Genomic DNA, 26,825 nt, shown 5'->3' on the forward strand with positions numbered 1-26,825 from the left:
TTGATTTCAATGGGACTTTTCACATGCTTAAAATTGAGCATGTGCTTAAGTGCCTTGCTGGTCTGGGGCCTATGTGCATACATGTAAAGTAATGACTTCAAACAAACTTGGACAAAACTTCTTGATCTAGTGACACTCTCTGTCAACATTAGTGGTACAACTTACTAACTTAAGGGAATTCAAAGAAGGCCAAACAAAATATGTGAGAGAATGAAGAAACTGAGGAATTCTCAAAGGAGTCTAAGGGAGTTAGGGGCCAAAATTCCATCCTAAAAGAGCAAAATATGCTTGTTGTGGCCAAGCAGCAAATAAGTTGGATATGCTAGCCAGCTGCAAATACTTGAAGAGTGTCAATATCTGAGAAGGAACAAATTAATTTTAATGGACCAAAAAGGTAGGTTGGTTTATTTGCAAGTTTCTAAAATGTTCTAGAGCAGCGGTTCTCAAACTATAGCAACCCAAGAACTCCCATTTTGATTTACAATTTTTCCTGGACCCTCAGCCCTTTCCCTCAACTCAGCCCCAAGCTCTGCCCCCACTCCAACCCTTCCTCCAAGGCCCCACCTCTTCCTGCCCCCGCTCCACCTCTGCCCAACTTCTTTCCACACACACCCTGAGCGTGCTTTGTCTCCACTTCTTCTCCTCCCTCCCAGCACCTCCTTCATGCCGAGGAACAGCTGTTCTGTGGCATGCAGGATGCACTGGAAGGGAGGGGGAGGAGTTAATCAGCAGGGCCTATGGACCCCCTGGAGTACCTCAACTAGAAGGAGGAATACACTAAATAATCAAATAGTCTTTTCCGCCTCTAATTTCTCTGTTTCCAAACTCCTTAAATAAAAATATTGCTCTTCCCTGAATATATCAAGGTGTCGACCTAGGATTGGAAATGCACAAGATGGACAGTGGATGAGGTAACAGCCTCATTCACTACAGAATGCTGGTTGTAAGGCCCCTGCCTCATTCACTGCAGCAGTTGAAAGGTGTGCATGAATGTACAAGTTGTACCTGCGCATTACAAACTATATCAATACAAGCCAGGTTTGAATAGACACAAGGGCTGGTCTCCACACAGTTTGTGTATTGACTTAAACAGATTGGTTTAGAAACCAATGTAGTTGAACTGATGCAACCCTCTACTGTGGATGCAGTTATACTATTATCAAATTGCTTATAACTGTATATATTATGTCATGGAAAATAATAGTATTTTGTCAATAATATTTAATGGTTTTTAAACCAATATGGTGAAAGCCGTACAAGCCCTAAGATTGTCTACACACATTACACTGGTTTAGCTAAAGGTCTGTTTGAGGTTTGTGTAGGGGGGTGGGGTTTGGTCTCTCCTCTTCTACTTTAAAGTAAAAGATTTCTGGGGCAGGGGCCATTTTTTTGTTTTGTGTGTGTACAGTGCTAGCACTGTGGGGCTGAGGACTCTATTTGCTATGGCAATACAAATACAATTTGATTCTTATATATTATGTTCTTTGATGCAGTGACTCTGTCTTGTCTGTAAAGTACTGTGCCCTTCTGTGGTGCTAGATAAGCAATTATTAATAATAACTCCATTTTTTAGCACTTGTGAGTTGTAACCAAGTAAGTTTTTTAGCTCAGCTATTCCATTGTCAGTCATTCTTTGTGCACAGAGAGATGACCTACCATAGGAAGCACTAGGTTGGCACAAGTATCAAAGGTCAGATTTGGGGTTTGTAGGCGTATACTTAGGTGCCACCTCCTTAATCAAGTTCACAAAGTCTGTTTTCTCTATGCATGCTCTGCACACTTCTCCCCAGCTATCCAGGATCTTCCTCAGCTCAGCCACTCTCATCTTGGAGAGATCCACCGAGTTTAAGTCCAGTTTCCTTTCTGCAAAAACAAAGAATGTGAGACATGCTTTAGAGACCACAAGAGAGTTTATATTTGTCCTCAACTCTTCTATGCTGCCAAAGAAAAAAATTCTAGTTTCTACAAATGTTCCAAAAGTATCTCCTATAACTCAGGTGATAGATGAGAGAAGGACAAAAAGTTAAACATAAGGGGCCAGATCCTCACCTATTGTATATCTGCATAGCTCACGTGAAAAACAATAGAATTGCACTGATTTATACCAGCTGAGGATCTGACCTATCAAATCTGATTCTGATCTCATTAAGACACATATAAAAGTGGAAACCCCATTGACTTTAATGGTGTTACTCCTGATTTATACTAGTGCGAAAACAGGATCAGCTCCAACTTTTCTCCTCAAAGTGACACTTGTATAAGAAGTACATGGATGTAACTATTGAAAATTGGAGTTTTCAACAAAAATCCATCAATTTTCTTTTCAACCAGTTACAGATTGTTCAATTTTTTTTAATGTTTTTTTTTTCAAAATTTCAATAACATTTTTCAATGATTTTTGCAAAATTTGGAATTGTTTTTTGACCAAATCTGATTAAAAGGACAGATCTTCCTCTATATACTGAATATCCTACCTTCTGTGGCTCAAAATGAGGTCTATATAAAAAGGATGGTGATTAGATCTTTGAAGGAGCTACAACACAGAGCCATATGGCCCTTATGTAACAAGACATGGACTCATATAAGGAAATTTGGCAACCATTTTTCTGCCTTATTCACCTGACACATGTACCCAGTAGGACCCTTGCTACACATAGTGATGTAACTCCTATCTTTGTTTTTAAGGCAAGTAAGAACATTGGTGTGTCCCATCATAGCCATTCCTACGGTCCATCTAGCCCAGTATCCTGTCTGACAGTGACCAGTGCCAGATGCTTCGGGGGGAATGACCAGAAGAGGGCAATTATCAAGTGATCCATCCCCTGTTATCCAGTCCCAGCTTCTGGCAATCAGAGGCTTAGGGACACCCAGAGTTGGAGTTGCATCCTTGATCATCTTGTCCAATAGCCATTGATGGACCTATCCCCCATGAATTTCTCATTCTTTTAACCCAGTTATGGTTTTGGCCTAGACAACATCCCCTGGCAACGAGTTCCACAGGTTGACTGTGCATCGGGTGAAGAAGTACTTACCTTTGTTTGTTTTAAACCTGCTGCCTATTAATTTTATTGGGTGGTTTGTGGGTTTTGTGAAGGGGTAGATAACATTTCCCTATTCACTTTCTCCACACCATTCATGATAGCATAGACTTCTATCATATCCCCTCTTACTCATCTCTTTTCCAAGCTGAACAGTCCCAGTCTGTTTTTTCATCTCATCTCATATGGAAGCTATTCCATACGAATAATCACTTTTGTTGCCCTTAGCTGTACCTCTTCCAATTCTGGTTTGTTTGTTTTTCTAAGATCAGGGGACCTGAACTGCACACGATGGTGGCAATATTATCTATCCCTTTCCTAACGGTTCCTAACATTCTGTTAGCTTTTTTGACTATCACTGCACATTGAGCAGATGTTTTCAGAGAACTATCCATTATGACTCCAAGATCTTTCTTGAATGGCAACGATTAATTCAGACCCCCTCACTTTGTATGTATAGTTAGGATGGTTTTCCAAATGTGCATTATGCATTTATCAGCATTGAACTTCATCTGCCATTTTGTTGTCCAATCACCCAGCTTAGTGAGATCCCTTTGTAACTCTTTGCAGTCAGTTTTATCTTGAGTAACTTTCTATTGTCTGCAAATTTTGCCATCTTGCTGTTTATACCCCCTTTTCCAGATCATTTATGAGTATGTTGAACAGCACAGTATTTCACTTCTATCTGGAGAGAGACTGCTGGTGAGCAGTTTTTAGCTCTCTGAGGAGGAGGAGGAGTCATGATATGTTCTTTTAAAAATAAAATCAAAACCTTTTAAAAAAATTGATCATTTTACTCTTTTAGAATTTTCAACCATTTTCAACTTCTTAATAAAAAGAAATTGTGCCTTTGGAGGCTATGAAACAGCTCCCACAACTGCACAGGGGAAAGAATTGGGCCTGTTAAATGGCCAGCTTCTCAACAATAGCCCTCATTCTGAGTAGAAACCTTCACAGCTGGAATTGGCAAAGCCAGACAACACTGCTCACTGATGCCAACAGCAGGACTCATGCTGCTTTCAGGGGGCTTTGCATCATGCCCTAAGGACTCTGAGCTTTAGCAACACATTGGTACAGTGGACGCTGGGTCAGAGTAGCTCTCGGGGGTGGGGAGAGGGAACAGGACACTTCAGTGTCCTAACGGCAGGATGGAAATACTGGCTGAATTGGGTACAGAGAATGGAAGAAGGTGCATTTTCATGAGTTAGTAATTTCCTTGGCCATTCCTCACCACCTCTCTGTGGCTTGGCATCCAGTAGTAGAGACTTTATTTTAAATGGCTTGTGTGGGCAGACTAATTCCTGGTGGAACTGGCTTAGCAGAGCTCACTTCCTAAGCTTCTCAAGCCCTGACTAGCATCCGTTCCAATTCCTGCATAAAAATTGCTTGCAAATATACCCAAGAGTGCCATGTGAGTGGTTCTGCTCAGCTAGACAACAGGATGCCTTTGCCTCTGGTTAGAGACATTAAAACACAAATGAAGGATAAAAGGCATGGGATCAGCACCCTGCCAGCTCTTCAAATTGAAGGTGACTTGCAAAGGAAAGGAACAAAGGGGTTGTGCTTTGTTTCTGTGTCTTCCTGGTGCATACAGGCCTGAAAAGGTTTTTAATACACATAAATTATAAGGATTTTTTCCTTGCTTGTTTTTTTGCATTATACATTCAGTTTTATCACAGAAAACTACATGGACAAGTAGAAAGTAGAAGGCATTCAACATCAGTTACACGAAGGACGTGCAGCCTAACTGAAGAGAGAGAAGAGAGGTTTTTTAATTCACCATGTTTAAAATGATTCATTTTTTGTTAACAGCTACTTAACAAAAACATATGCAAAAAAAGCTTTCTCTTTAGAGAGTTCAACACAACTGCCCCTTCATGTAAGGGCTGAGAGAGTGCCCACCCACATACCTAAGCCAGCCAAAGAGTTCTCCAGCAAAAATAGTGAAGACAAGACTTAGTGCTCCTGATATTTCTAATTGGGGGAGGGCATTTCTGGCCTAATTTTTTAGAAGCAAAAAGAGTAGAAACCTATTTATTTTCCTTTCTACATCCCACTTGACAATGAATAGAGATGTGGTATGCAGGCAGGAGCCAATGGGGATACATGGGGATAACTAGGTGCAGAATGCAACTAGATCTCTAGGCCCACCAGTTTGCTCCAGACTCTGGCCCTACCATATTTGAGCTCACAGATCTGAATGTCATTCTTCTTCAGTTTCTCGCATATCTTCGACACAGGCACATGAGCACTCATTGGGCGGCTGACCTCACTGATGATCTTCGTGGCTGCATCGCTTGTTGCCCCAATGTAATAGCACTGAAACAAGCAGAACACATCATCAGCACTAAGACAAAATGGGGAGTGGCTCCTGCCAACTGCTGAGGGGTTCACGTTTAGTACTTTATACCTCCAACTCCCATTGAAGTTGAAGGGATTTGAGGATGCTTAGCACCCTGAAGGATTGTACCCTAAAACTCAGACTCCTACCACTTCCTCTTTTGACAGAAGGACCTTCCCTGTGGTGGTGCGTTAAATGAATGCTTTGTTATGCTTGGTGGAATGGTGGGATATTGCAGGTCTGGCACAGCTCACAGAAAACAATGTGTGTTTGTGTTAGATACACCTTATATGAAGCAGCTTGGAAGCTGTTATTGTGCAAATAACAGATTCCTCTTACTCTGATTACTATTTTGTACAAAGTATTGTTATTAATTAGCCATTGAAAATACAAAATTCTGTCTCCAGGACATGAATTATATCACTCTTAACTCAATAAATCATAATTTGAAACCAAGGGGACATTTCCGTCTCAACATAACACCTTCTAGAATGGGGTGCATTTGATGGAAAACAATGGCCTATTTTTGTTACATCTTTCAGTAGGCAGAGAGCAAATTAATCCTTTCAATCAGAAGGATCTTTGTTTTGTATCAGGGGTCAGATTTTGCCACCCTTACTCATGTTGAATAATCTCATTGAGGAAAATGGGACTACTTGGCGTATGGGGTACTATTCAGCATGAGAATGGTTACGCAGTTGGTGTGCTGAGGTCACTGCCCATCATGCTGACGAAGACTGTTTTGTTGCCTCCTTGTGCTCCCCCATCTGTCTGTCTGTATCCACCTGTTGTCTCTTGTCTTATATTTAGACCGTAGACTCGTTGGGGCAGGGACAGTGTTTTTGCTCCGGGTTTGTATGGTACCTAGCACAGTGGGGTCCTGGTCCATGACATGCTCCCACGCAGTGTAGGAGCTACAGTAATACAAACACCACCACCACCACCGCCACCAGGCTCTAGGAAGCTAACAAAACAAGAGAGGACATAGTGACATCACTGTGTGACCATGCAGTCAGTGTGTGTGTGTCTGAGATTTAACAGTTTTCAAAGAACTGAAAACAAAATGGTTGCCAGCCTTTGCAAACAACAGTCCTTCAAGATTTAAATTGGCAGAATACAGACCACCCATGCATAACAAAGCTAAAGACACCACACAGGTCATCGGAACCGTCACTAGCCTAAAGCCAGGCTGGTGAGGTGCTGAATAGCACTGCAGCATTGTGCCCTGCCCAGAAGATCTTCGCTATGGGGCTCTGTGATTCCTCTCCTACTCCTTGTCTCTTGGCAGCTTAGCAGAGCAGAAAGAAGAATGAAGGGCATTTTTTCTCCCCAGTGAACACTGGGAAACAGCTGAAAAGCCTCTGAATTGTGAAGGACTCAGCATTAAGGCATGGCAGGAGAACTTGGCATTAATAACTAAGGTAACAGTAGTTAGATAGTGCAGTAGGCTTCAGCCAGCCCCAGTCTCTTCTGCAGGCCAGAGGCCTCCACTTTCAAAAAGGAGGGTGGCCTAATGGCCTTTGGTCCCCGCAGTCTCAGCCCACATCCTTGCACAATGACAGCTCTTCTACTTACTGAAGGCTGTGCACCTACCACAGGCTTGAAAAATGTGTTGTCCCCATCTAACTGTAGGATGTAGGCCTGTGATTAGTGCTACCTCTGAACCCAGGAAACAAATCTGTTTATTCACAGAACAGGTACATCATGGATGGCAGCAGGGCAAACCTCTTCCACATCGTCCTACACTGCTTTGATCTGAGGGATCACTTCTAGGAATGAAAGGGCATCTCATTTCCTTGCCTTGCCCTCTTAGCTAAACTGTTGAAAAGGGTGCTAATTAGTGCCAATTGAGGTGGAGCATTTGGGGTCCTATTCAATGCCCAATGAATTAAAGGAAAGATTCCCATTAATTTCAAAGAGTGTTGGGTCAGGGTCTTAATGTGGGCCCTTATACACCTGAAATTAAATGAAAGCCTTCAAACTTATTTTATGTAAGCTAGCAGTTGGTAATAATTTTCAGCCAGTGTTGATGTAGCTGGATTTGAACCAGTGCCCTACAGCTCAATACTAAATAACAGTGCAGATGAACCAATATTTTAAACAAAGAACCAGCTAATCAGTATTTTTTTTTCAAAGTATCATGAACTTAAAGACAAAAGAGACTAGTACCAAGCGGTGTTCTTTTCCTTTTGTATCCATGCAGCTGTTAACCAGTTCTTTCTCTATGGTGGCCATGGTGAAGTCAGAATGTTTTTCTTTTAATGAGTTGTAAAATCTGTCCAAAAATCCTTTACACACTGTAATAAGAAAACAAAATATATAAGCCACCCAGTAGGATCTAGCAAAGCTTAAGAATTTTAATAGGTTGGATAAGAAAGGGATCCATTAGCACTTCATAAAAACAGAAAATTACAGATTTTAACAAATGAAGAATTAAAAAAAACAAACAAACTAAAGATTTATTTCAGTATTTTAGCTCCCAGTATTGCCAACAGCTTTATATGTAGTAATAGAATTTGTCCTGTCAGCTCCAGATGTTTCCCCGGCCTTAAGTCTTTTATTATAACAGGAGATCAGAATATGTAGCATTTTGGTCTTGCTTTGATTAAGCTAATCTCAACTAGAAAATTTAATTGTGTTTTATCACCATTTAAAAAAAAAATCAGTTTAAGTGAGACGATACTGCCCATGACTGGCCAGGGAAGACAAGGAAATTTTATGTTCTGTCCATTTTAAATACGCATCTGGCCCCCATTACCATAGTATCTGATTGCTTCAGTCTTTAATGCATTTATTCTCCCAACACCTCTGAGCTCTGTAAGTGCTGTTATCCCCATTTTATGGATGGGGAACTGAGGCATAGAAAAACTAAATGACTTATGTAAGGTCAGACAGGAAATCTATATGACAGAACAGGCATTTGAACCTGGGCCTCCCAGCTAGCACTCTAACCGCTGGACAAAAACCTTGGTCAAGGAAGGGTCACTCATGGGAAAGGATTTCAAGAGGTCATCAAGTCTACACCGATGCTGCGACAGGACCAAGTAAACCTAGATCATCCCTGCCTTGTCCATGTTTATATGGACCAGTCAGCATTGTGTCAGGTGATTCAACTGGTAAAACAGCTAGTTTAAATGTGATTACAGTTCCTAGTGAGAACAAGATCATACAAGATTGAAGTTCACCCTGGTATTGAAGGTCCTTGCAAGGTCCACCACACTGATTGTGCAGAGCATTAAGGTGTTTTGCATGCATATTCTAACTTAAGAGGATCTTTGACAACATGATAGCATCTCTGTGACTGAGTGTACAAGGCCCTGTGATCCTACTACACCCTGCCCCAGGAAATGAGCAGAAAAGGTGGGTCCTCTAAGCCCGCCTAGAGATGCAGTAAGAAAGGAGTCAGAGCCCAGTAGGATCAGATAAAAGGAGCTGCAGGGCCTGGCTGGGACTAGAAGGGTGAGGATTAAAGGGTCTCCTGTCTGGCCACAGGAGTGCAATTGACTGCATTTCCTTAATCTGGGAGAAAGAGGCCCTGAGAACTCCACCTCTGAGGTTAGGGGTAAAGATAGAGGGGTGGGTGGGAAAAGGCCCCAGGGAAGTAGCAGCAACCAGTCAAAGGAATCAATATGTAGCTGCTATTTATAGGGTGCTTAGGTTGGGACTGGAGTAGTGGGTGTAGGGTGACCAGATGTCCGATTTTATAGGGACAGTCCCGATTTTGGAGTCTTTTTCTTATATAAGTTCCTATTACCCCCCACCCCAATCCTGATTTTTTCACATTTGCTGTCTGGTCACCCTAAGTGGGTGGGCAGGCCTGGGTTCCCCCCACCAGCCACTGGCAAAGTGACTTAATCCTTGAGAAGGGGCCAAGGCTTATTTAAAAGCCTGAGTGAAGGGCTGAATTCAAAGGCCCAAGTGCTGGTGCTGAAGACCTGGCGAGAGCTGATAGAGAGTTTGTTGGACTGTTTGTTACCCTGGAAGAGGTTCCTTTTTGACTGTGTGATCCAGCTGCAGGGCTGAGCTGCTGAAGACCCACCAAGCAAGGGCGACAGCTGCAGGGGGTGCCAGGAACATGAAAAGGCCTGCAGTACCACACACACACCAGCAGAAGATGCTCAAGAGGTGAGTGCCCCCTGTTCCAACTTGGAACCAAAAGTGGAGTGTGAGTCCCCCCTCCCAACAGGGATGGATATTGAAGAGCAATGCTTAGGCCTATCTCAAGTGCGAGATGTCTGATATCCTGAATATGCATACGGAGGGCCAGCAACAGTTGCAGGAAGACCAGCGTGTGTGTGTGATCCAGCAGTGCTGATAAGACAGTTGCTGTAGATGCTAAAAAGGGAAGAGGCATGGGGCTTGTCCAATTGTGTACACTCTCTCCAGGCAAGAGGGGCATGTAAGCTGTGTGTCCCCCTGTAGGAACAGGGACTGTGAAACACCCTATTCTCCAGAGTAGGTAGGGAACTGGGCAGGTTCCAACTACTAAAGATGCTGTTCCCAAAGGTAGTGGGACCCAGACTACAGAGTACAAATAACTGTGGGGATCAAGTTTGGGACACGAAAATGTAAGGCTGTAGGGGCCCTCTGGGCCACATAGAAGGATCTTATCCTGCCAAAATGTGGCAGTTTGGACAGAGGGACTGTAACTATGGGAAGCTTGGAGTCCACCAGAAGAGGTGCATACTGGGAGTCAATAAAACAGACTCTGAGGTATAAACCTAAGTGGGAGAAGTTGGCCTGAGGCTTCCAACTCTCCATTGTTTATGGGGGGAAACCCTGATTCCACATTTAGCCCCAGTGGGTAAGAACTTGGAGACACTGCCTACTTTGTTACAAAAGCCAGGTCAAACGCAGGAGATGGAAGGGGCTCCACACAAGGATCTGGCCAACTGACCTCAAGGACAGCAGAGTTGTAGGGATGAAGACACTCAGATGGAAAGTGACACCAGAGTTCTAGAGAACCAGGGAATTGCTGAGCCCAGGGTTGGTGCTGGCAAACAATTTCAGAAACTACAGGCCCAGATGAAGAATTTTTGCCCACAATTGGCTAGTCGGCTAAAAGTGCAGAAAGCACAAATCCAAGAATTACAGACACATTCCCAGGTTCTGCTAGAGGAGATGACTGCACAGCATGAACAATGCAGGTAGAAGCAGATCTGGAAAGGCCAAGACAAGTTTTATTCTGTGCTGGCCAATGAAGTTAAGACACTTCTATGTGGCAAAGAAAACATTTTGCACAGGTGGGGACAAGTAACAAGTAGCCTGCCCCCCGCCTCCAGTATGAATGGTGGCCCAGGAAGGCCGAGCCAGGTGGAGAGCAATTTTCTCACATCTGTGGACACTGTGAGAGACCTGGGGATCTATGCACAGAGACCATAAGAGTTCTTAAAAGAAAAGCAGTGCTGGATATGGAGGCTCAAGACCCAGGTGGAGGCAGAGAAAGACCACTTCAAAGAGCAGACTGCTAGAACAGGGCCTCATACTCCCTGACTGAACTAACCTCGTTATCTCTAGCTTGCTTGCATATATATACCTGCCCCTGGAAATTTCTACTACATGCATCTGACGAAGTGGGTATCCACCCACGAAAGCTCATGCTCCAAAACATCTGTTAGTCTAAGGTGCCACAGGATTCTTTGCTGCTTTTACAGATCCAGACTAACACGGCTACCCCTCTGATACTTCAAAGAGCAGATGTGTGAAGGAGCCAAACTGAACAGAGGCCTTCAGAAGGCAGTTGCCCACCTGGAAAACGGGTAGGAGATGGAACATCTGCTAGCTCTGGAAAAGAACTGCACCTCTCACTACAAGAAATGTGGAAAGGCAGTAGCTGAAGTTCAGGAGATAGAGAGGCTCACGCTTGCCCTGGAGCAGCAGATGACTGAGCTGAAACAGAAGGAGCTTAAAATGGGAGAGTGAGAAAAAAGAAAAGATGCTGCTAAAGGAGCAACTGAAAAATCTGCAGGTAACAGAGCAGGCTCAGATCTCCTAGCTCCAAGAAGAGCTAGTCAAGCTCACTAAAGAGTCAAAGGGGAAGCAAGAGAGTTTCTGACAGCTACTCATGTAGAAGGAAGCTCTTCATAGTGACAGCAAGAGCGAGACTGAGGTAATCCAGAAGAGGACAGATGAGCGGAAATCTCAGCAATTTTGAAATTACAATAGACTCTACAGACAGCTATGCAGAATGTCTTTGAGGTGCAGGGTCAGCTACAGAGCCAGCATAAAGAACATGAGCCGGCTCTGCAAAAACTCCAGACTCAGATTCAGGTGTTGGAGACTCAGCCAATGAGTTTGCAAGACTGAAATGCAGTGCTTAGATGGGAGCAACAACAGAGCAAGAAAATGCTCACAAGACAGCAGGATGACCTCAACATCCAAGCCAACCACCTCCTCCTGGAACAAATGGAGGAAATTAGAGGACTGAGGTTGATGGTCCCGAAGAGGGCAGAGAGGTGTGATAAGCATACAAGCATGGTGACTGCTGACCAGAAAGCTTATATTCCCACAGGTGAATAGGGTAAGGATTCAAGCACCTGGGAGAATGGTACAAGTGTGTGGATTCACCACCAAGTGACAGATTTAGTATCAACAGCCACTAATACAGAGATTGTGTCAACTATAAAGGATGCTGTGATGGCCGTAGCCTTTACAGCTACTCAACAAACCCAACCCCTACTGGAATGGAGAAAAATAGAAGACAGGGTCAAAGAGGAAGTCATGGCTCAACTCAATATCCTACAGGCCTAAAGCATTGAGGATTTGCAAGAACTTGAAGAGAAGTACTCCTCAAGAGACAGGATGTGAGCTCAAGCTATACAGTGGGAACAGGACTTGGCCAGAACTGAAAAAAAGAGATTGGGGAATGTGATGGTCGACACACCCCTAGCGTCAGGGCTGCATGGCCCATCGGTCAGTCTATAAAGCAGCCCTTCAGTGCAGGGTAGCATGGCCTAGCAGCCAGAGTCTATAAAGCAGCCCTTTTACAAAGGGCAGCATGGCCTAGCAGTCAGTGTCTATAGCATTGGGGCACCCCTTATAGGGTATGGCAGCCTCAGTAGGGGGGCCCAGGCCCACCCAACTCCACCAGGCCCCAACCCAGGGTCCTAACAGCTTGCCACTGACTCAGCAAGGGGGGTCCTACCAAAATACACTGAGTTTCCCCAGGGGGAGGTACCACTCCATCACCCTCCCTTGGTCACTCCCTACCAGTGTCTGTGTTGGGATTTACCATGAGATGTCAGGTTCTCTGTGTTCAGCAGGGCCAGTCATCTCCAAGGGTTCCTCTAGTCATCAGGATGCAGGCAGGCTGTGGACGGCTTCAATTCCTAGTGCAGTCAGGGGCTGTGGCTGGCCCTCCATAGGCACTTCCCCTGCAACCTCCCACGCAGAATGAGCTGGGATCCCTCTCTTTATAATACTAGAGCACTTGGAGCATGCCCAGTCTTGCCTGGGAGGTGAGACTTCCACTGTCAATAACATGGGCTTAACCCTGTCTGGGCCAGTGCTGGGTAAGCAGACCCCGTCACAGGGAACAAGTGTTTGATGCTGCAGAAGGAGCAGACTAAGCTCCAGAACTTGCTTCAGGTCCAGCATGGATAAAAGTAAAGAACTGGAGAGCCTGAAGGAGTCATACGTATGTAACATTGACAGACCCCAGTTGTCGTTGGCAGGATTGAACCTGGGACCTCTGGAGCTTAATGCATGAGCCAAAAGCCACATGGCTCTTAGGCCTAGTCTACACTGGTGGGGGTGTCGATGTAAGATACGCAACTTCAGCTACAGGAATAGTGTAGCTGAAGTCGAAGTATCTTATTTCGACTTACCTGCCATCCTCACAGCGCGGGACTGACGGCCGCGGCTCCCCCGTCAACTCTGCTTCTGCTGCTTGCCCTGGTAGAGTTCCAGAGTTGACAGGAGCGTGTTTGGGGATCGATATATTCCGTCTAGATGACATGCGATATATATCGATCCTCGATAGATCGATCGCTACCCGCTGATCCGGTGGGTAGTCTGGACGTACCTTAGTTAAGGCTGTAGCAGTCCCATTAATCTCTAAGTGGTCTCGGTGCCACTAGAGGGGACAGAACACCACACCCAGGAGGTGTGTGGGTTACACTTAGAAAAGAGTTGTAGTGGTTGCACCCTGAATGATAGCTTGAGCCACGCAAGACCTCAAACAGTTGAAATTAAGAGCTGACTCACCCTAGCTCAGATGATACAGGAACACAAAAAGGCTGCAAGGCATGGCCACAGCCAGACCCAGCCAAAAAAAACTCTCCCCAGGAGGAAAAAGGAAGATTAAAAATGATCCTAACATACTGAATGGCATCCATGCAACAGTGTGAGTACAGAAAGAACAAAAGCAGGTGTTACTAAGCCAGATACTAAAAGCTGTGAGCAAAACAGTACAGAAACCCTGCTGAATCTGGATAAAGATATCCTTAACCAGCCACTGGTGAAGTGACCTAAGACCTGAGAAGAAGACAAGACTTGTTTAGAAACCCAAGCAAATGACTAAATTTAAAGGCCCTAAAGCTGCAACTGAAGACCCTGGCAAGGGCAGATAGTTTGTTGGGTTTTTTGCTATCCCAGAAGGGGTTCCTTTTTGACTGTGTGACCTGACCAGAGAGCCAAGCCACTGAAGACCCACCAAGGAAGGTCAGCAACATACAAGGGGCTCCAGTCAAAGAAGAAGGCCTGCAGTACTGCATGCAGCAACAAGAGGCACTCAAGGAGTGTCCCCTGTTACAATTTCCCATGACTCATCTTGTAGCTATGTCATTAACACAATACTTTTGCATTTATACAGTTCCTTCCAGCCAAGGGTCTCAAAATGCTTCATAAACATTAATTAATTCAGCCTGACAACACTGCTTTGACATGTTATTAGTACCATTTAACAGATGGGGAAACTGGGGCCCAGAGAGGTGAAAGGCCAACATTTTCAAACCTTGGCATCTGCTGCTGGGTACCTAAATCCAGATTTTAATACTGCATGCAGACAACGTAAACTGAACATGAATTTAAAGGGGCCAATTTTCACCCTCATTTCATAAGTTACAAATATTTGAACTTGCAGAGTAAGAACTGGCATCGCTAGTTACCACCCTGAAGAAAATTCCAGTTGAAAATGTTCAGTAGGTTCCTACTAGTTCCAGTTGTTAACTAGGCATCCAGTTCAGCAAAGCACCCGTATTCAGTAAAGCACTTGCTTAAAGTTCAGTGTATGCTTAAATGCTTTGCTGAGTTGGGATATAGGTTTGGAACAGAGCAATCAGTCTTTTAGTTCCTGGGGCAGTTGATCCTCCAATAAGAACTACCAGAGGCCATCAGAATCTGCCAGTGACTACTTGAATGATTGTAATGGAGTCTATTGAAGTTTCCAGTAGGGTAATCTGGGGAACATGCTGCTTATTTGTTCTTTTCTTTTATTAATGTGAAATGCAGATGTAATTTTATTTGCAACATCCTGCTATCTGCCCCTGAGGATAATCCAATGTGGGCATGAATATGATGATTTGCTACAAAAGTTATTTTTTTTTAAATGGTAACATTCAAAGGTCTCAAGTCTAGCTATAAAGTATGGAAATATGGAAGATAACTTGGTGGCCTTGCGTAGTCAGCCACGTGCGCTCTTTCCAAAGTGAAGAATTAGGCAGGGAGCTGCTGACTGAATGGAGCAAGAGAAGGGATTTAGCAAGTCATTGATTATTTTATTCAGTTCAGTGCTGTTTACAAGCAAACAAAATCAGTTGGACTTACTGGTCAATTATCCCAGGATTGTTCAGTGCAGGAAAGCAGCTTTGTCTAGGGGACAGTAATTTAATGACTCTTGTTGTAGGTCTGGATTTTGGTTGTCTCAGGCTGTCAGACAATCCAATTTTTCCATCTCGGTGACTAAAACTTGTTACTCAGTGTATTATAAAGGGGGTGTAGTTACCACTTACCAAGATATCAATGTCCTTTCAAGGAAAAAAAAGAAAAGCAACAACTCAACTCTTGCACAACAGCAAAGGGAATTTTATAGGTGTTTGTTATGTAAAGACCTATCAAAAAGCCCAGTGATGTTGGTTAATAAACCCTTTGGCACCAAGCTTTGCCAATGCTTAAAACTTTACTGCCAAAATCACCAACCTGCCAAAACTTTACTGCAAAATCACCAACAAGCTGCAAAAGACTTATCGGGTAGTAATTGTATGATATGTTCCTGCCATCTACAGGAAATAACACATCCCTTCAAGAGATTTTGCTTGCAAAGCTTTGCATGAATACTTTTTTTTTTAAATTGCTGTTGTGCAAGATTGATGATCTAGTATCATTGGACACTCCGCTCATAAAAAAATCCTATTCAAGTTATCATTAATTAACCAAAACATTTAAGGCGTCTAATTCACTAATGGCAGGTTTTATAAAGTATTTAATAGTCACTTTCCCGTGTTCCAGTTATTTCAACTCTGAAATGGGGATAATGATAATGACTTCCTTTGTAAGGCGCTTTGAGATCTATTGATGAAAAGCTCTATGTAATATTGTTATTGTATCTTACAACTATATCACATTTTTCATCCAAAGTGCTCTGAGAATTATCACTCCACTGAAATCCATCCACCTCTGGGGAGCAGCAGTTTAACAGATTCACTACACAACCATTTGTGACAGGAAATGAAGAGTATCCCTGTGTCTATCTGAAACTGAAGAAAGTATTCTGACCTGGGTAAGATGTAGCTATGCTGTATGGAATTTAGCCGGGGGTGGAGGGAGATTAATAACCCTAATTTTATAAAAACTTCCATGAGAACTTTCATGATCACAAGTGATCAGAACCTCAGTTTTACATCTCTTTAAAAAGCCAGCACCTCCAGTAGCACAATGCTCCTAATACCATAGTGAGGAATTTGGTTCTGTACAAACTCAGAGGGGAAAGGTTTCAGAGTGGTAGCCGTGTTAGTCTACATCAGCAAAAAGAACAGGAGTACTTGTGGCACCTTACAGATTAACAAATTTATTTGAGCATAAGCTTTTGTGGGCTAAAACCCACTTCATCAGATGCATGCAGTGGAAAATATAGTAAGGAGATATATATACACTGAGGACATGAAAAAATGGATGTTGCCATACTAACTATAACGAGAGTAATCAGTTAAGGTAGGCTATTATCAGCAGGAGAAAAAACACTTTTGTAGTGATAATCAGGATGGCCCATTTTCAACAGTTGACTTTACTCTCGTTATAGTTAGTATGGCAATACCCATTTTTTCATGTCCTCTGTATATATCGATATCTATATATCTATCTTCCTACTGTATTTTCCACTGCTTGCATCTGATGAAGTGGGCTTTAGCCCAAGAAAGCTCATGCCCAAATAAATTTGTTAGTCTCTAAGGTGCCACAAGGACTCCTTGTTCTCTTTTCAGAGGGGAAAGTGCCACCTACTGGTTCACCAACACCATTTCCTGCAGCATCTGGATTTTCCCTGGGGGTTTCCTAAGTATTGACTCAGTTTGCCTCCCTTACCTCCTGTGATCTGACAAGAGCACAGATCGTGATGATACAGCTGTCATCCACAGCCTCCTACAAGCTTAATTTTCCAGGAATTAAGGCAGCACATGCAAAAGATAATTAAAAGGGGTTTTTTACCCCTCAGGGACACTTTAGAGCATATATTATTTACTGAGCACCAGCAGCATGCTTGGCAATAGTACAGTCAAGGGTAAATTCAGGTAAATTGAGGTTACCTGCCTCTCATTTGAGGAATATGGAGGTTAGGTTAGATTAGTTTGCCCGCTTTTTTTACCACTATACCACTGATGCTGGGCACTGCATACATGTCTTTGCTTCCTAGCTAAATATCTAACAGATGTTTCTGCTTGTTTTTATCACTGTGATTTTACTACAGGTACAGGCCAGCCTGCTAAAATCCGAGGGAGAGCTCTTTGAATCTCAGCGTTTCAGGCTGACCCTGGGCTTTCAGTGCATAGTAGCTTGGATTTCTACAGTAGAGCGGCTCACGATGTGCTAACAGTGCATCTCGCTGGCAGGTCTGGCCTTTGAATTTGTGGAGCGCCAATGTGCCAGATGAGAAGAATTATGGCATGAGTTGCCTCCCACTCCTGGGAGGGGGACTGGAGATTATGCAGGCCTGTGGTGACTTGTGTGATCTCCCCCACAGGCCTAGCTACTGAGGAAGGAAATAGGTCTGGAAGCTGCAGACTGGGAAATGTTTGCTTTGCTCAGTGCCTGCCATCAGTAGTTTATACTGAAGGCTGGTGCTGATAGTTTGCCATCTGAGGAGTTGAACTAACAGATTTCAGCAGAACTCTTGGCTAAAACTCTACCTCCTTGAAATTCAGTGCAGGGCCGCCCAGACGATTCAGGGGGCCTAGGGCAAAGCAATTTCGGGGGGCCCTTCCATAAAAAAAATTGCAATATTATATTCTCATGGGGGCCCCTGCAGGGCCCGGGCAAATTGTCCCACCTGCTCTCCCCCATGGGCAGCCCTGGGAAAAATAAACCTTCCGCATCTCAGCACAAATCCAGTTTTGAGAAAACTTCTTTACAAGGTATCACTGGTTCTCAGAATCAGCTAGTGCTAAAAGGCACTAAAGCTCATTAAAAGGGTTGGACAAATATTTTCCGTCAAAACTTTTTTTGGATAGAAAAACAGGAGTTTTAAAAAGCAGAAAAAAGTAAGACAATGTCTCTTTCCTTCAAAATTTGTGTTGTTTTTTTTAATTGAAAACCTGAAATTAGTCTGCCAAAACCTGAATATGGTTGGGTTTCAGAGTGTGTGGCCAAATATTTGCTGCTTGCTGTGTTTTTGTTGTTTAAAGAAACTAATAAAAAATTCGATTAAAAAAAAATCAAAACTTGACCACCTCAGCTGTGACAATGCCTAGCCCATCCAGTTAGAATTTTTCCAGGTTTCTGATAATCTGCTGCTCCTGACTCATATCTGTCTCCATAACTTTGGGTATTTTAGGTAGAACACAAGATCAGCCATACTGGGTTCAAACCAAAAGGTTCAGCGACCTGAAGTATCCGTCTACTGACAATGGCCAATGCGCAACTTCCCAGAGGGAGTTGATCTAAACAGGTAACGGATGCAAAGTGATCTCTTCCCTGCCATCCATCTCCACGCCTCTGACGAACAGATGCTAGGACAGCCATTCCATTACCCAGCCTGGCTAAAATAGCCATTAATGGACTTAACCCTCCAATGCATTTATTTGTTTTCTAGAGGCTGGCTCCATGGGGTCCCTCACAAAACTGGAGATGGTTACTAGTGGGTTTGTCTTTAGTACAAAGCTTATGTACACTGCTTCAAGAACTGAGCATATTGAGCTTGTTCCAAGAATCTGGGATAAGCCTATGTTGTGAAAAACTGAAATGCCTCAAAAAAGCAAAACATGCATGTGAGTGGAACACAGGGTGCTAATTAAATTAAGCCAGGGGTTCTCAAACTGGGGGTCAGGAACCCCTCAGGGGTCACAAAGTTATTAACTGGGGGTCCACGAGCTGTCAAGCCCACCTCAAAACACCCTTTCCTCCAGACATGTTTATAATAGTATTTAAATAATATAAAAAAGTTTTTCATTTTCATAAGGGGCAGGGGTGTCAACACTCAGAGGTTTGCTATGTGGAAAGGGTCACCAAGACAAAAGATGAGAACCACTGAATACCCCCTAAAAGCCTCAAGGAATGCGGGGATGGGGGGTCCTCCCTTGGGTAGGGTTGGGAAGGAGATAGGTTTGTAAGATATTGCTCCTTCTCAGTGACCCTCACCCACGCTAATTTAAATGAAGCTACCCTCCGAACGGAATCTCCCTATGGCAACCGAAATTAATATAGACTATAATTTGGCATTTGAAGAAAGTGAAAGTGATGGTAGCCGCTAATGGAAAAGCTAACAGCTTGGCTCTTCTGCAAGGCCTCAAACGCTGAAATGAGCTTTTAGGGTAGGGAGGCTAATTCCTCCCAAACAGCCTGGCCCCTTCCCATCTTACCTCGCTAGAACTATTTCCTGCCAACTGCCTGCCCCCTCAAGAATCCCCGACCGCCCGGTTATTCGCTAGTTTCACGGAGGCTATCGCCCGCAACCTGCTCTGCCCCCTCACCGTCCAGAGACCCACCACCACCACCCTGGGACCCCATCCCCCCCGCTGTTCCCCTGTCCCCTGATTTGCCCGACCCCTACCACCCATGATCGGAGATAGATCCCCCCGCGGAAGTCCACAGACCCCAGAACGCCCACAATCCAACACCCCGTTCCTGTCCCCGACGCGCTTCCCCCAACCTCTGCCCCCTCCCTGTGCCCTGACTGTCCCTGGGACTCTCTGCCCCTTTTCCAACCCCTCCCCTCACCCGGCCCCAGCCTCTTACCCCCGGCTGCCCCCTCACCCTGAGCCTCAGCACACCGCATTCAGGAGCATCCCTGAACAGCTGCAGCGTGGCTCCAGCGGGGCTCCTGAGCTTTGCCCCGCTCAGAGGTGCGTGGTAAGGGGGCGGGGCTGAGAGCTCCAGCGAGGCCTGAGCACCCTCTGCTCGGCCTGAAGCTCGCAGCCCCGCCCCCTTACCATGTGGCTCTGAGCGTGGCGGAGCTCAGGCCCTGCCAGAGCCACGCTGCAGTGCTGTTCAGGGACACTCCTGGATGCGCTAAGGCTCCGGGAGAGGGGCAGAGGCAGGGCCGGGGCCTCACCCATTCTCTTGGGGGCCCCTGTGGAGCCCAGGGCCTGGGGCAAATTGCCCCACTTGCCCCCCCTCCGGGCGGCCCTGATTCAGTGTGAGATCTCTCTAGACTTAAAGGAAATTGAACCTCTCTGTTCAGAGACACACGTGACTCGTTCATTATAGTATCTGTACATCTTCCAACAGAGCGACCAGATAGCAAGGGTGAAAAATCGAGACACAGGGTGGCGGGGTAATAGGCACCTATATAAGAAAAAGTCCCAAATACCAAGACTGTCCCTATAAAATTGGGACATCTGGTCACCCTATCTTCCAAGTATTTACGAATTTTAGTTCACAGAACCCTATGACAGAGGGAACTAGTACTGTGTCCATTTTACAGAGAGGAAACTGAATCTTAGGGTCTGACTATGCTGCACTGGGGAGATATGATTGCAGCAGGGGTAGACATACCTGAGCCTGCTTTGATTGAATAACAAGAGCAGTGAAGCCACTGCAGCACAAGGTGTATGAGCCCACCTGGGACCCTGGTGACTCTAGCAGCTAGTCCACACTGCTGCAGCTTCACTGCTTGGTATCCAAGCCAACTTGAGTAACAACAGCAGTGAAGCCATGGCAGCATGGGCTAGCCCCACCCACCCAGGACCCCTGGTACATTCTTGAGCAGCCGCTGCGCATGCTGCCCCACAGTTCCTCTGCTATTGTCACTTGAGATAGCTTGGATCTAGCTAGCTTGGGTCTGCATACATGTGCTGCAATCACACCTCCAGTTGCAGTGCAGACATACCCAGCGAGTGACTTGTCATGGGCATGTAGGAATTCTGTCGCAGAGCCAGGAATTTAACCCAGATCTTCTGAGTCCCAATCCAATGCTCTCCTGACCATCCCTCCTCCCCCAGGCAGGAGAGAGTCAACACCATTAAGCCTTTAATACACTTACAATACATTGCTATTGCAAGCTGGGCATCGCTTCCACTTTCCTTATTTAAATGTAACTACATGGTAGCTGCCCCATGTGCCAGGTAAGTCCCAGGATCAGGGCAGCTCCAGAGCTGCCCATGCACCTTCTGAAGTACTAACTTGCCAATGGAATGGCAGCACTGAGAAGTCTGTCACTGAGCTCTACTAGAGAAGCCCAGAGATTGAAGTAATGGTGCGCCACTTTCTTGTTGAAAGTAAAATGTTTAAAAGAACTTTTTGCCTATGCTACTGTTACCATCTCAGATGGTTAAAGACAAAAGAATTCTTAAAATTCCATTTACTTTTCACCAGTTATGGTACTTGTAGCTTTTTAGTCAGTTTGGATTGTGAAATTATATTGCTTAATTTCACGTTCTGGTTGGCATGCACTAGCACCATGCTATTATCACACTGCAGTGTAACACTTAAGGTCTTGATCCTGAAACCTGCTCCACATGGGCCAAACCCCTAGGCCTCTGTGGAACCACACTGGCTTGGGCCTTTGCATGGGAATGGTTTGCAGGATCGGGGCCTCAATTCTCATGTACTAATACAATGCTGCATTTGGGGCTCACAGTATTTGAGGTTTTTAAAGTGTTTAGAGCATAAAACGTTTTTATTCATTTTACAATTTGGATTTTGTTTAAAAAAGATTCAAACGGGCCTAAAATTTTTCGCTGACACATTTCATTTAAATCAAGCGTGTTCTAAAACATCAAATACACACATAGGCTCTGGGGAACTATGTTTGTTTTCCGTTGCTTAACAGTACTGGCGTGTCCCCCTGTCCATCTTGCCGTAAGAAGAAAAGCTGCTGGAGAAAGCTTTTGTGTGCATCATATCAATATTCATCTACTGTTTATGGATTGAGTGTGTGTTCATTTAGAATACAGGACCTGGAGGAAACAAGGGGCTGAACAGTGAGCGGTAACAGCTTTTAAAGAAAATTCACACCACAGATGGTAGGTTAGAAAATTTTATTTACACATTTTACTTAGCCCATATTATTGTACATCTGTGGCAGAGATGAGCCACAGTTTCATAAGCTACGAGCAAGGAGAGACATGATGGCAAAATGGTGTGACTTGAGTTGAATTTTTGCCATCGTTACACGAAGAGTCTCATTTAATTGGGTGGAGGGGTTATTTTTACGACTGTCAACGACAGTCCCAATTCCAACTTTTGACACCTTGTGCACATACAAGTCTTGACCCCCTTGTCCTCTTTCCCCACACTACTTCTTTATGCTCAAAATGCTCTTTTGTCAAGTCCTCCTTAAGACTCCCCTCTACAAGCCATTAACTAACATAATGGGGAGGGAGGAGGCATGAAGAAAACTTTCACTGCATGTTTTATCCCTCTGCCCTACCCTTCACCTGTTGCTTGACCACAAGATTGTGAGTTCTGAGAAGCAGAGACTATGTCTTGTATATTTGCACAGTGGTTGGCATATTTATGGGGTTTATTATAAATAATATTTGTAACATTAAGTATTTTCTACAGCCTTTCACACTCATCCCATTAAATCAAGCAGATACACAACCTGGTGTAACAGACAAATCACATGGATCCAGGCAAAGATTCCTAAAAGGTGGCCAATATTTTGTTTTCTTTATTCTATTTCTCCATCAATGGCCAAGTGTAACAGGCCAGAGCAACCAGTGCTTACAAAAAAGGCCTCTAATAAATGGAGGCCTGGCTCAATGAAACTGCAGCCTTAATTTTGATAACTGAATTCCAATCTCAATTTCTACCTGTGATGCATGACCAGAAAGAGTTAAGCATCCTGCAGGATGAATGACTCAAATTCAACCCTTAAAAACATATGGGGAGATAATGTTTGCGCTTTTGTGTATTTACATATATATTGGTAGAGGTCAACAATGTAATCAAACAGTCCCTTTCTATGCTGTATTCTGTTAATTCAGAGATCAAAAGAACATTTTAGCATTTAAATGAACTGTAAACATGGGATATTGTTGTATTCATCTGTCTTTGAAATGTATAGCCTGCAAATAGTGGAAAAAACAGGCAAATGCCTTATGTTAATTTATGTAGCTAAGTACCGGTGATGGACGTTGCCCTGATTGCCTATTGTAAGCCAAGGGACTCCAAACAATCAAAGAAGGCCTGAAATTGTATAAAAGATCCTTGGATCCTGATCCTGTCATCTCAGATCTGCTTCAGCTTCATCATGGGAAGTTTGAGTTGCAAGACTGAGATCCCAGTTAAACTGGAACACTCTGAATATGATATTGGACTATAATCTATGGACTAAATTCTAAAATAACTCTTTGCAACTACAAAGCTCACCATCTCTGCTATGAATCTGAACCTCAAGAATTAAACGCATGTCTGTATGTATATTGATCTTTTAACCATACTCTCTCTCTCCTTTCTTTTTTGATAAATTTTAGTTCATAAGAATTGTCTGGGAGGTAATGTGTCCAACCCTTTGGGATTAGTAGAAACTTTTTTATATGATGACATAAGATTTTCAGAAATCATCATACCCAACTTGAGAGTCTAAGTGGATGCCTGAGGCTGCGTTACTTTAAGGGAACTGTATTGTTGATTTCTGAGCAACCAGTGAGGTCTAACAGAAGCTGTTTTGTGCTGGCTTGGTAAATCTAAGTATTGGAATATCCACCAGTTTTAGGGATTGCCTGCCCCATTCTTTGCAGTTCACCCTAGCTGAGTGACCTCAGCTAGCTCCCCTGGGATCACAGTCACTACCATTTGTCAGTGATATTGAAGCATAACTATGCAAGTAGCATTCAAAAATCACCGCTCTAGAGCAACAGGAGCGAAGACAAGGGACCTTTGTGTAAGACACCAGTCTGTCAGACCTTGGACTTCAGAAAAGCAGACTTTGACTCCCTCAGGGAGCTGATGGGCAGGATCCCCTGGGAAAATAACATGAGGGGGAAAGGAGTCCAGGAGAGCTGGCTGTATTTTAAAGAATCCTTATTGAGGTTGCAGGAAAAAACCATCCCGATGTGTAGGAAGAGTTGTAAATATGGCAGGAATCAGCTGGCTTAACAGTGAAATCCTTGCTGACTTAAAAGCAAAAAAGAAGCCTACAAGAAGTGGAAGATTGGACAAATGACCAGGGAGAAGTATAAATATTGCTCAGGCAATGCAGGAAGTGAAATCAGGAAGGCAAATCACAACTTGGAGTGTGCAGCTAGCAAGAGATGTTAAGAGAACAAGAAGGGTTTCTTCAAGATGTTACTAACAAGAAGAAGTCAAGGAAGTGTGGCGCCCTTACTGAATGAGGAGGCAACCTAGTGACAGAGAGACGTGAAAAAGTTAATGTACTGAATGATTTTTTTGCCCTCTCCTTCACAAACAAGGTCAGCTCCCAGACTGATGCGCACTGGGCCAGCACAGTATGGGGAGGAAGGTGACCAGCCCTCTGTGGAGAAAGAAGTGGTGGGGACTATTTAGAAAAACTAGATAAAGCACAAAAGTCCTGCGGGCCAGAGAGTGCGCATCCCAGGGTGCTATAAGGAGTTGGTGATGTGATTGCAAGAGCATTGGCCATTTTTTTGACAAACTTCATGGCGAACAGAGGAAAGTCCCGATTGACTGGAAAAAGGCTAATGTTTAGTGCCATCCTAATCAAAAAAGGGAAGGAGGATGATCACACGAAGAAACTAGCAGGCCAGTCAAAGCCCAACCTCGTCCCTGGAAAAATCATGAGAGCAGTCCTCAAGGAAAATCGATTCCCTGAAAAAAACCAATTTTTAATGAGGGAGAAGAGAAAAAAAGAATGGAGACCAGGAACAGTAGCTAGGATACACCCTAATGGGCAAAGTCATCCTGACTAAGCCTACTCCCTTCTATAGAGAAACTAGGTTGTGGATCGAAGGGAAAAGCAGTGGATGTATTATCTCTAACTTTTTAGCAAAAAGCTTTTTGATAATCGGTCCTCCAACAAGTATTTAGCCAGCTTAAAGAAGTAGGGCTGATATGACTGACTATAGAGATGGATAGAAAGCTGCTAGATATGTTGGAACGCAAGCGGTATGATCATGGCTCAGCTACTTGCGAGCCGGTTCAAGTGGAGTGCCCCAGGGCGTCGTCCGGGGGCTGATTTGATCAGTATTCGTTATATAATGACGGAAGGATGCGTGGACATGCAACTCTCGGACAAGTTGCACAAAGTGCCACTAAACTGAGAAGAGTAGTAGATATCGCTGGAGGTAGGAGAGATACAGAGGTGACTTAGAAAAATAGAGGACGCCAAAAAAAACCTGAATGAGTCAAACAAGGAACAAGTGCAGATCTCCTGCACTAAAACGGAAAGATCCCATTCACTGCACAGACTAGGACTGAGTGGTAGAGCAAAGCAAAAGTTCTCGGCAGAAAGGACCTAGGGGTTACAGTGGATCGAGAAGCTGGATGATGAGTCAATCAGCATGCCCTTGTTGCCAAGAAAGCTAACAGCATTTTGGCAGTAATAAGTAGGGAGCAGTCCAGCAGATTGAGGGATATGATCATTCCCCTCTATTCGACATTGGAAGGGCCTCTGGAGTACTGGTGTCCAGTTTGGGCCCACACTTACAAGGCGGCTGTGGAAAAATTGGAAAGAGTCCAGCGGAGGGCAACAAAAAATTATTAGGGGCTGGAGCACATAACTTATGAGGAGAGGTGAGGGAACTGGATGTTAGTTTGCGGAAGATGAAGAATGAGAGAGGGGATTTGACAGCTGTTTTCAAACTCACCTGAATGAGAGTTCCAAATGAGAGATCGAGACGTTCCAGTGGTATCCGATGACAGAACAAAGGAGTAAGGGCCAGTTGCGTGAGAGGGAGGTTTAGGTTGGATATAGGATAAAACTTTTTTCAACTCAAGTGGTGAAGCACTGGAATGGGTGCCTAGGAGTGGGGACTCCTTCCTTAAGGTTTTTAAGATCAGGCTTGACAATGCCCTGGCTGGAAATGATTTAGTTGGGAATTTGTCCTGCTTTGAGCAGGGGGTTGGAGTAGATGACCTCCTGAGGTCCCTTCCAACCCTGATAGTCTATTATTCTGACCTGCTTTCCAAAGTTGCTGAGCTAGCACAAGTAGCTCCCACTTTACTTTCATGGGCTGTTTGGCTAAGCACTTCCAAAAATCAAGTGAGGAGCCAGGCAGCGTAGCCCGCCCCCTGACCTCTTTAACACTAGCCTGACTGCTCAGATTCAAACCAGTGGAGGCAGATCTGCACCACGGGAGTTGGGAGGAATCAATGTTTGCAAAGCACTTTGAAGAGGGGGGGAGCTAGGCCATGCATGGGGTTGCAATTTCCATTGTGGATTAAGCAGTTCGAAGGTGTGGGGCGCTCACTCCACTCCCGCTCACACACGGACGGTGACTAATACATTGTTAATAAAACGCCTTCAGCGTCTGTGCAGCCACGCAGAGAACAGCCATGAGGCTGCAGCTATTTATAGCACGGGGGCGATGCCCAGGGCAGCAGCACACGGTGCAGTACGGCAAGCGGCTCCCGGTCCCTCTGCCCTGCTCACCTTCGCACTGAGCTTCCTGTCCCCACGGAGCAAGGGCGGCGGCGAGCCAAGGACCTGTGCACAGGAAGGCCAGGGCCAGACCCGCACAGGCGCTGCGCACAGCGCGCGCGGGCTGCCGCTGCATGGTGCTGGCGGCGCTGCCTAGCACGAGACAAGACCGGAACGAATGACCCCGCCCCCTTCCCTCCTCCGGGGCGGGGCTGCCAGGAGGTAAAAAGTGCCCGGGTTGCTATGCAAGGTGACGATATTTACCGCTCGATTTTTCATTGGCGGTTTGCCGCCC

At 44.6% G+C, this 26,825-nt stretch overlaps 1 protein-coding gene across 2 annotated transcripts; it reads right to left on the bottom strand.

Annotated features, from left to right (window-relative positions):
• Window positions 1-708: 708 nt before the first annotated feature.
• CDNF (cerebral dopamine neurotrophic factor) lies at window positions 709-26,687 on the bottom strand. Of its 2 annotated transcripts, none has more exons than XM_032799986.2 (4): window positions 26,543-26,687; window positions 7,549-7,676; window positions 5,216-5,357; window positions 709-1,863 (listed from the first exon to the last, which is right to left on the bottom strand). In XM_032799986.2, exons 1-4 carry the CDS (start codon window positions 26,664-26,666, stop codon window positions 1,685-1,687), a joined length of 573 nt encoding a protein of 190 aa, XP_032655877.1. In that variant the 5' UTR covers window positions 26,667-26,687; the 3' UTR covers window positions 709-1,684. The 2 variants fall into 2 exon arrangements, with proteins under 2 accessions (XP_032655877.1, XP_032655878.1); XM_032799987.2 differs by lacking the exon at window positions 709-1,863 and adding an exon at window positions 4,454-4,785.
• Window positions 26,688-26,825: the final 138 nt, after the last annotated feature.

This window comes from Chelonoidis abingdonii, chromosome 1, assembly GCF_003597395.2.
Source record: "Chelonoidis abingdonii isolate Lonesome George chromosome 1, CheloAbing_2.0, whole genome shotgun sequence".
Classification (NCBI taxonomy): Eukaryota; Metazoa; Chordata; order Testudines; family Testudinidae; genus Chelonoidis; species Chelonoidis abingdonii.

Bases quoted from the DNA above. Each gene is read 5' to 3' on its own strand.
- CDNF (XM_032799986.2), bottom strand. From the start codon at position 26,666: ATGCAGCGGCAGCCCGCGCGCGCTGTGCGCAGCGCCTGTGCGGGTCTG. The intron at 5,358-7,548 runs GTACTAGTCTCT...TGCTTGTTTCAG, and splicing joins AAGGAAAAGAACACCGCTTG to TGCTATTACATTGGGGCAAC. The intron at 1,864-5,215 runs GTAGGGCCAGAG...TTGTTTTTGCAG, and splicing joins GATCTGTGAGCTCAAATATG to AAAGGAAACTGGACTTAAAC.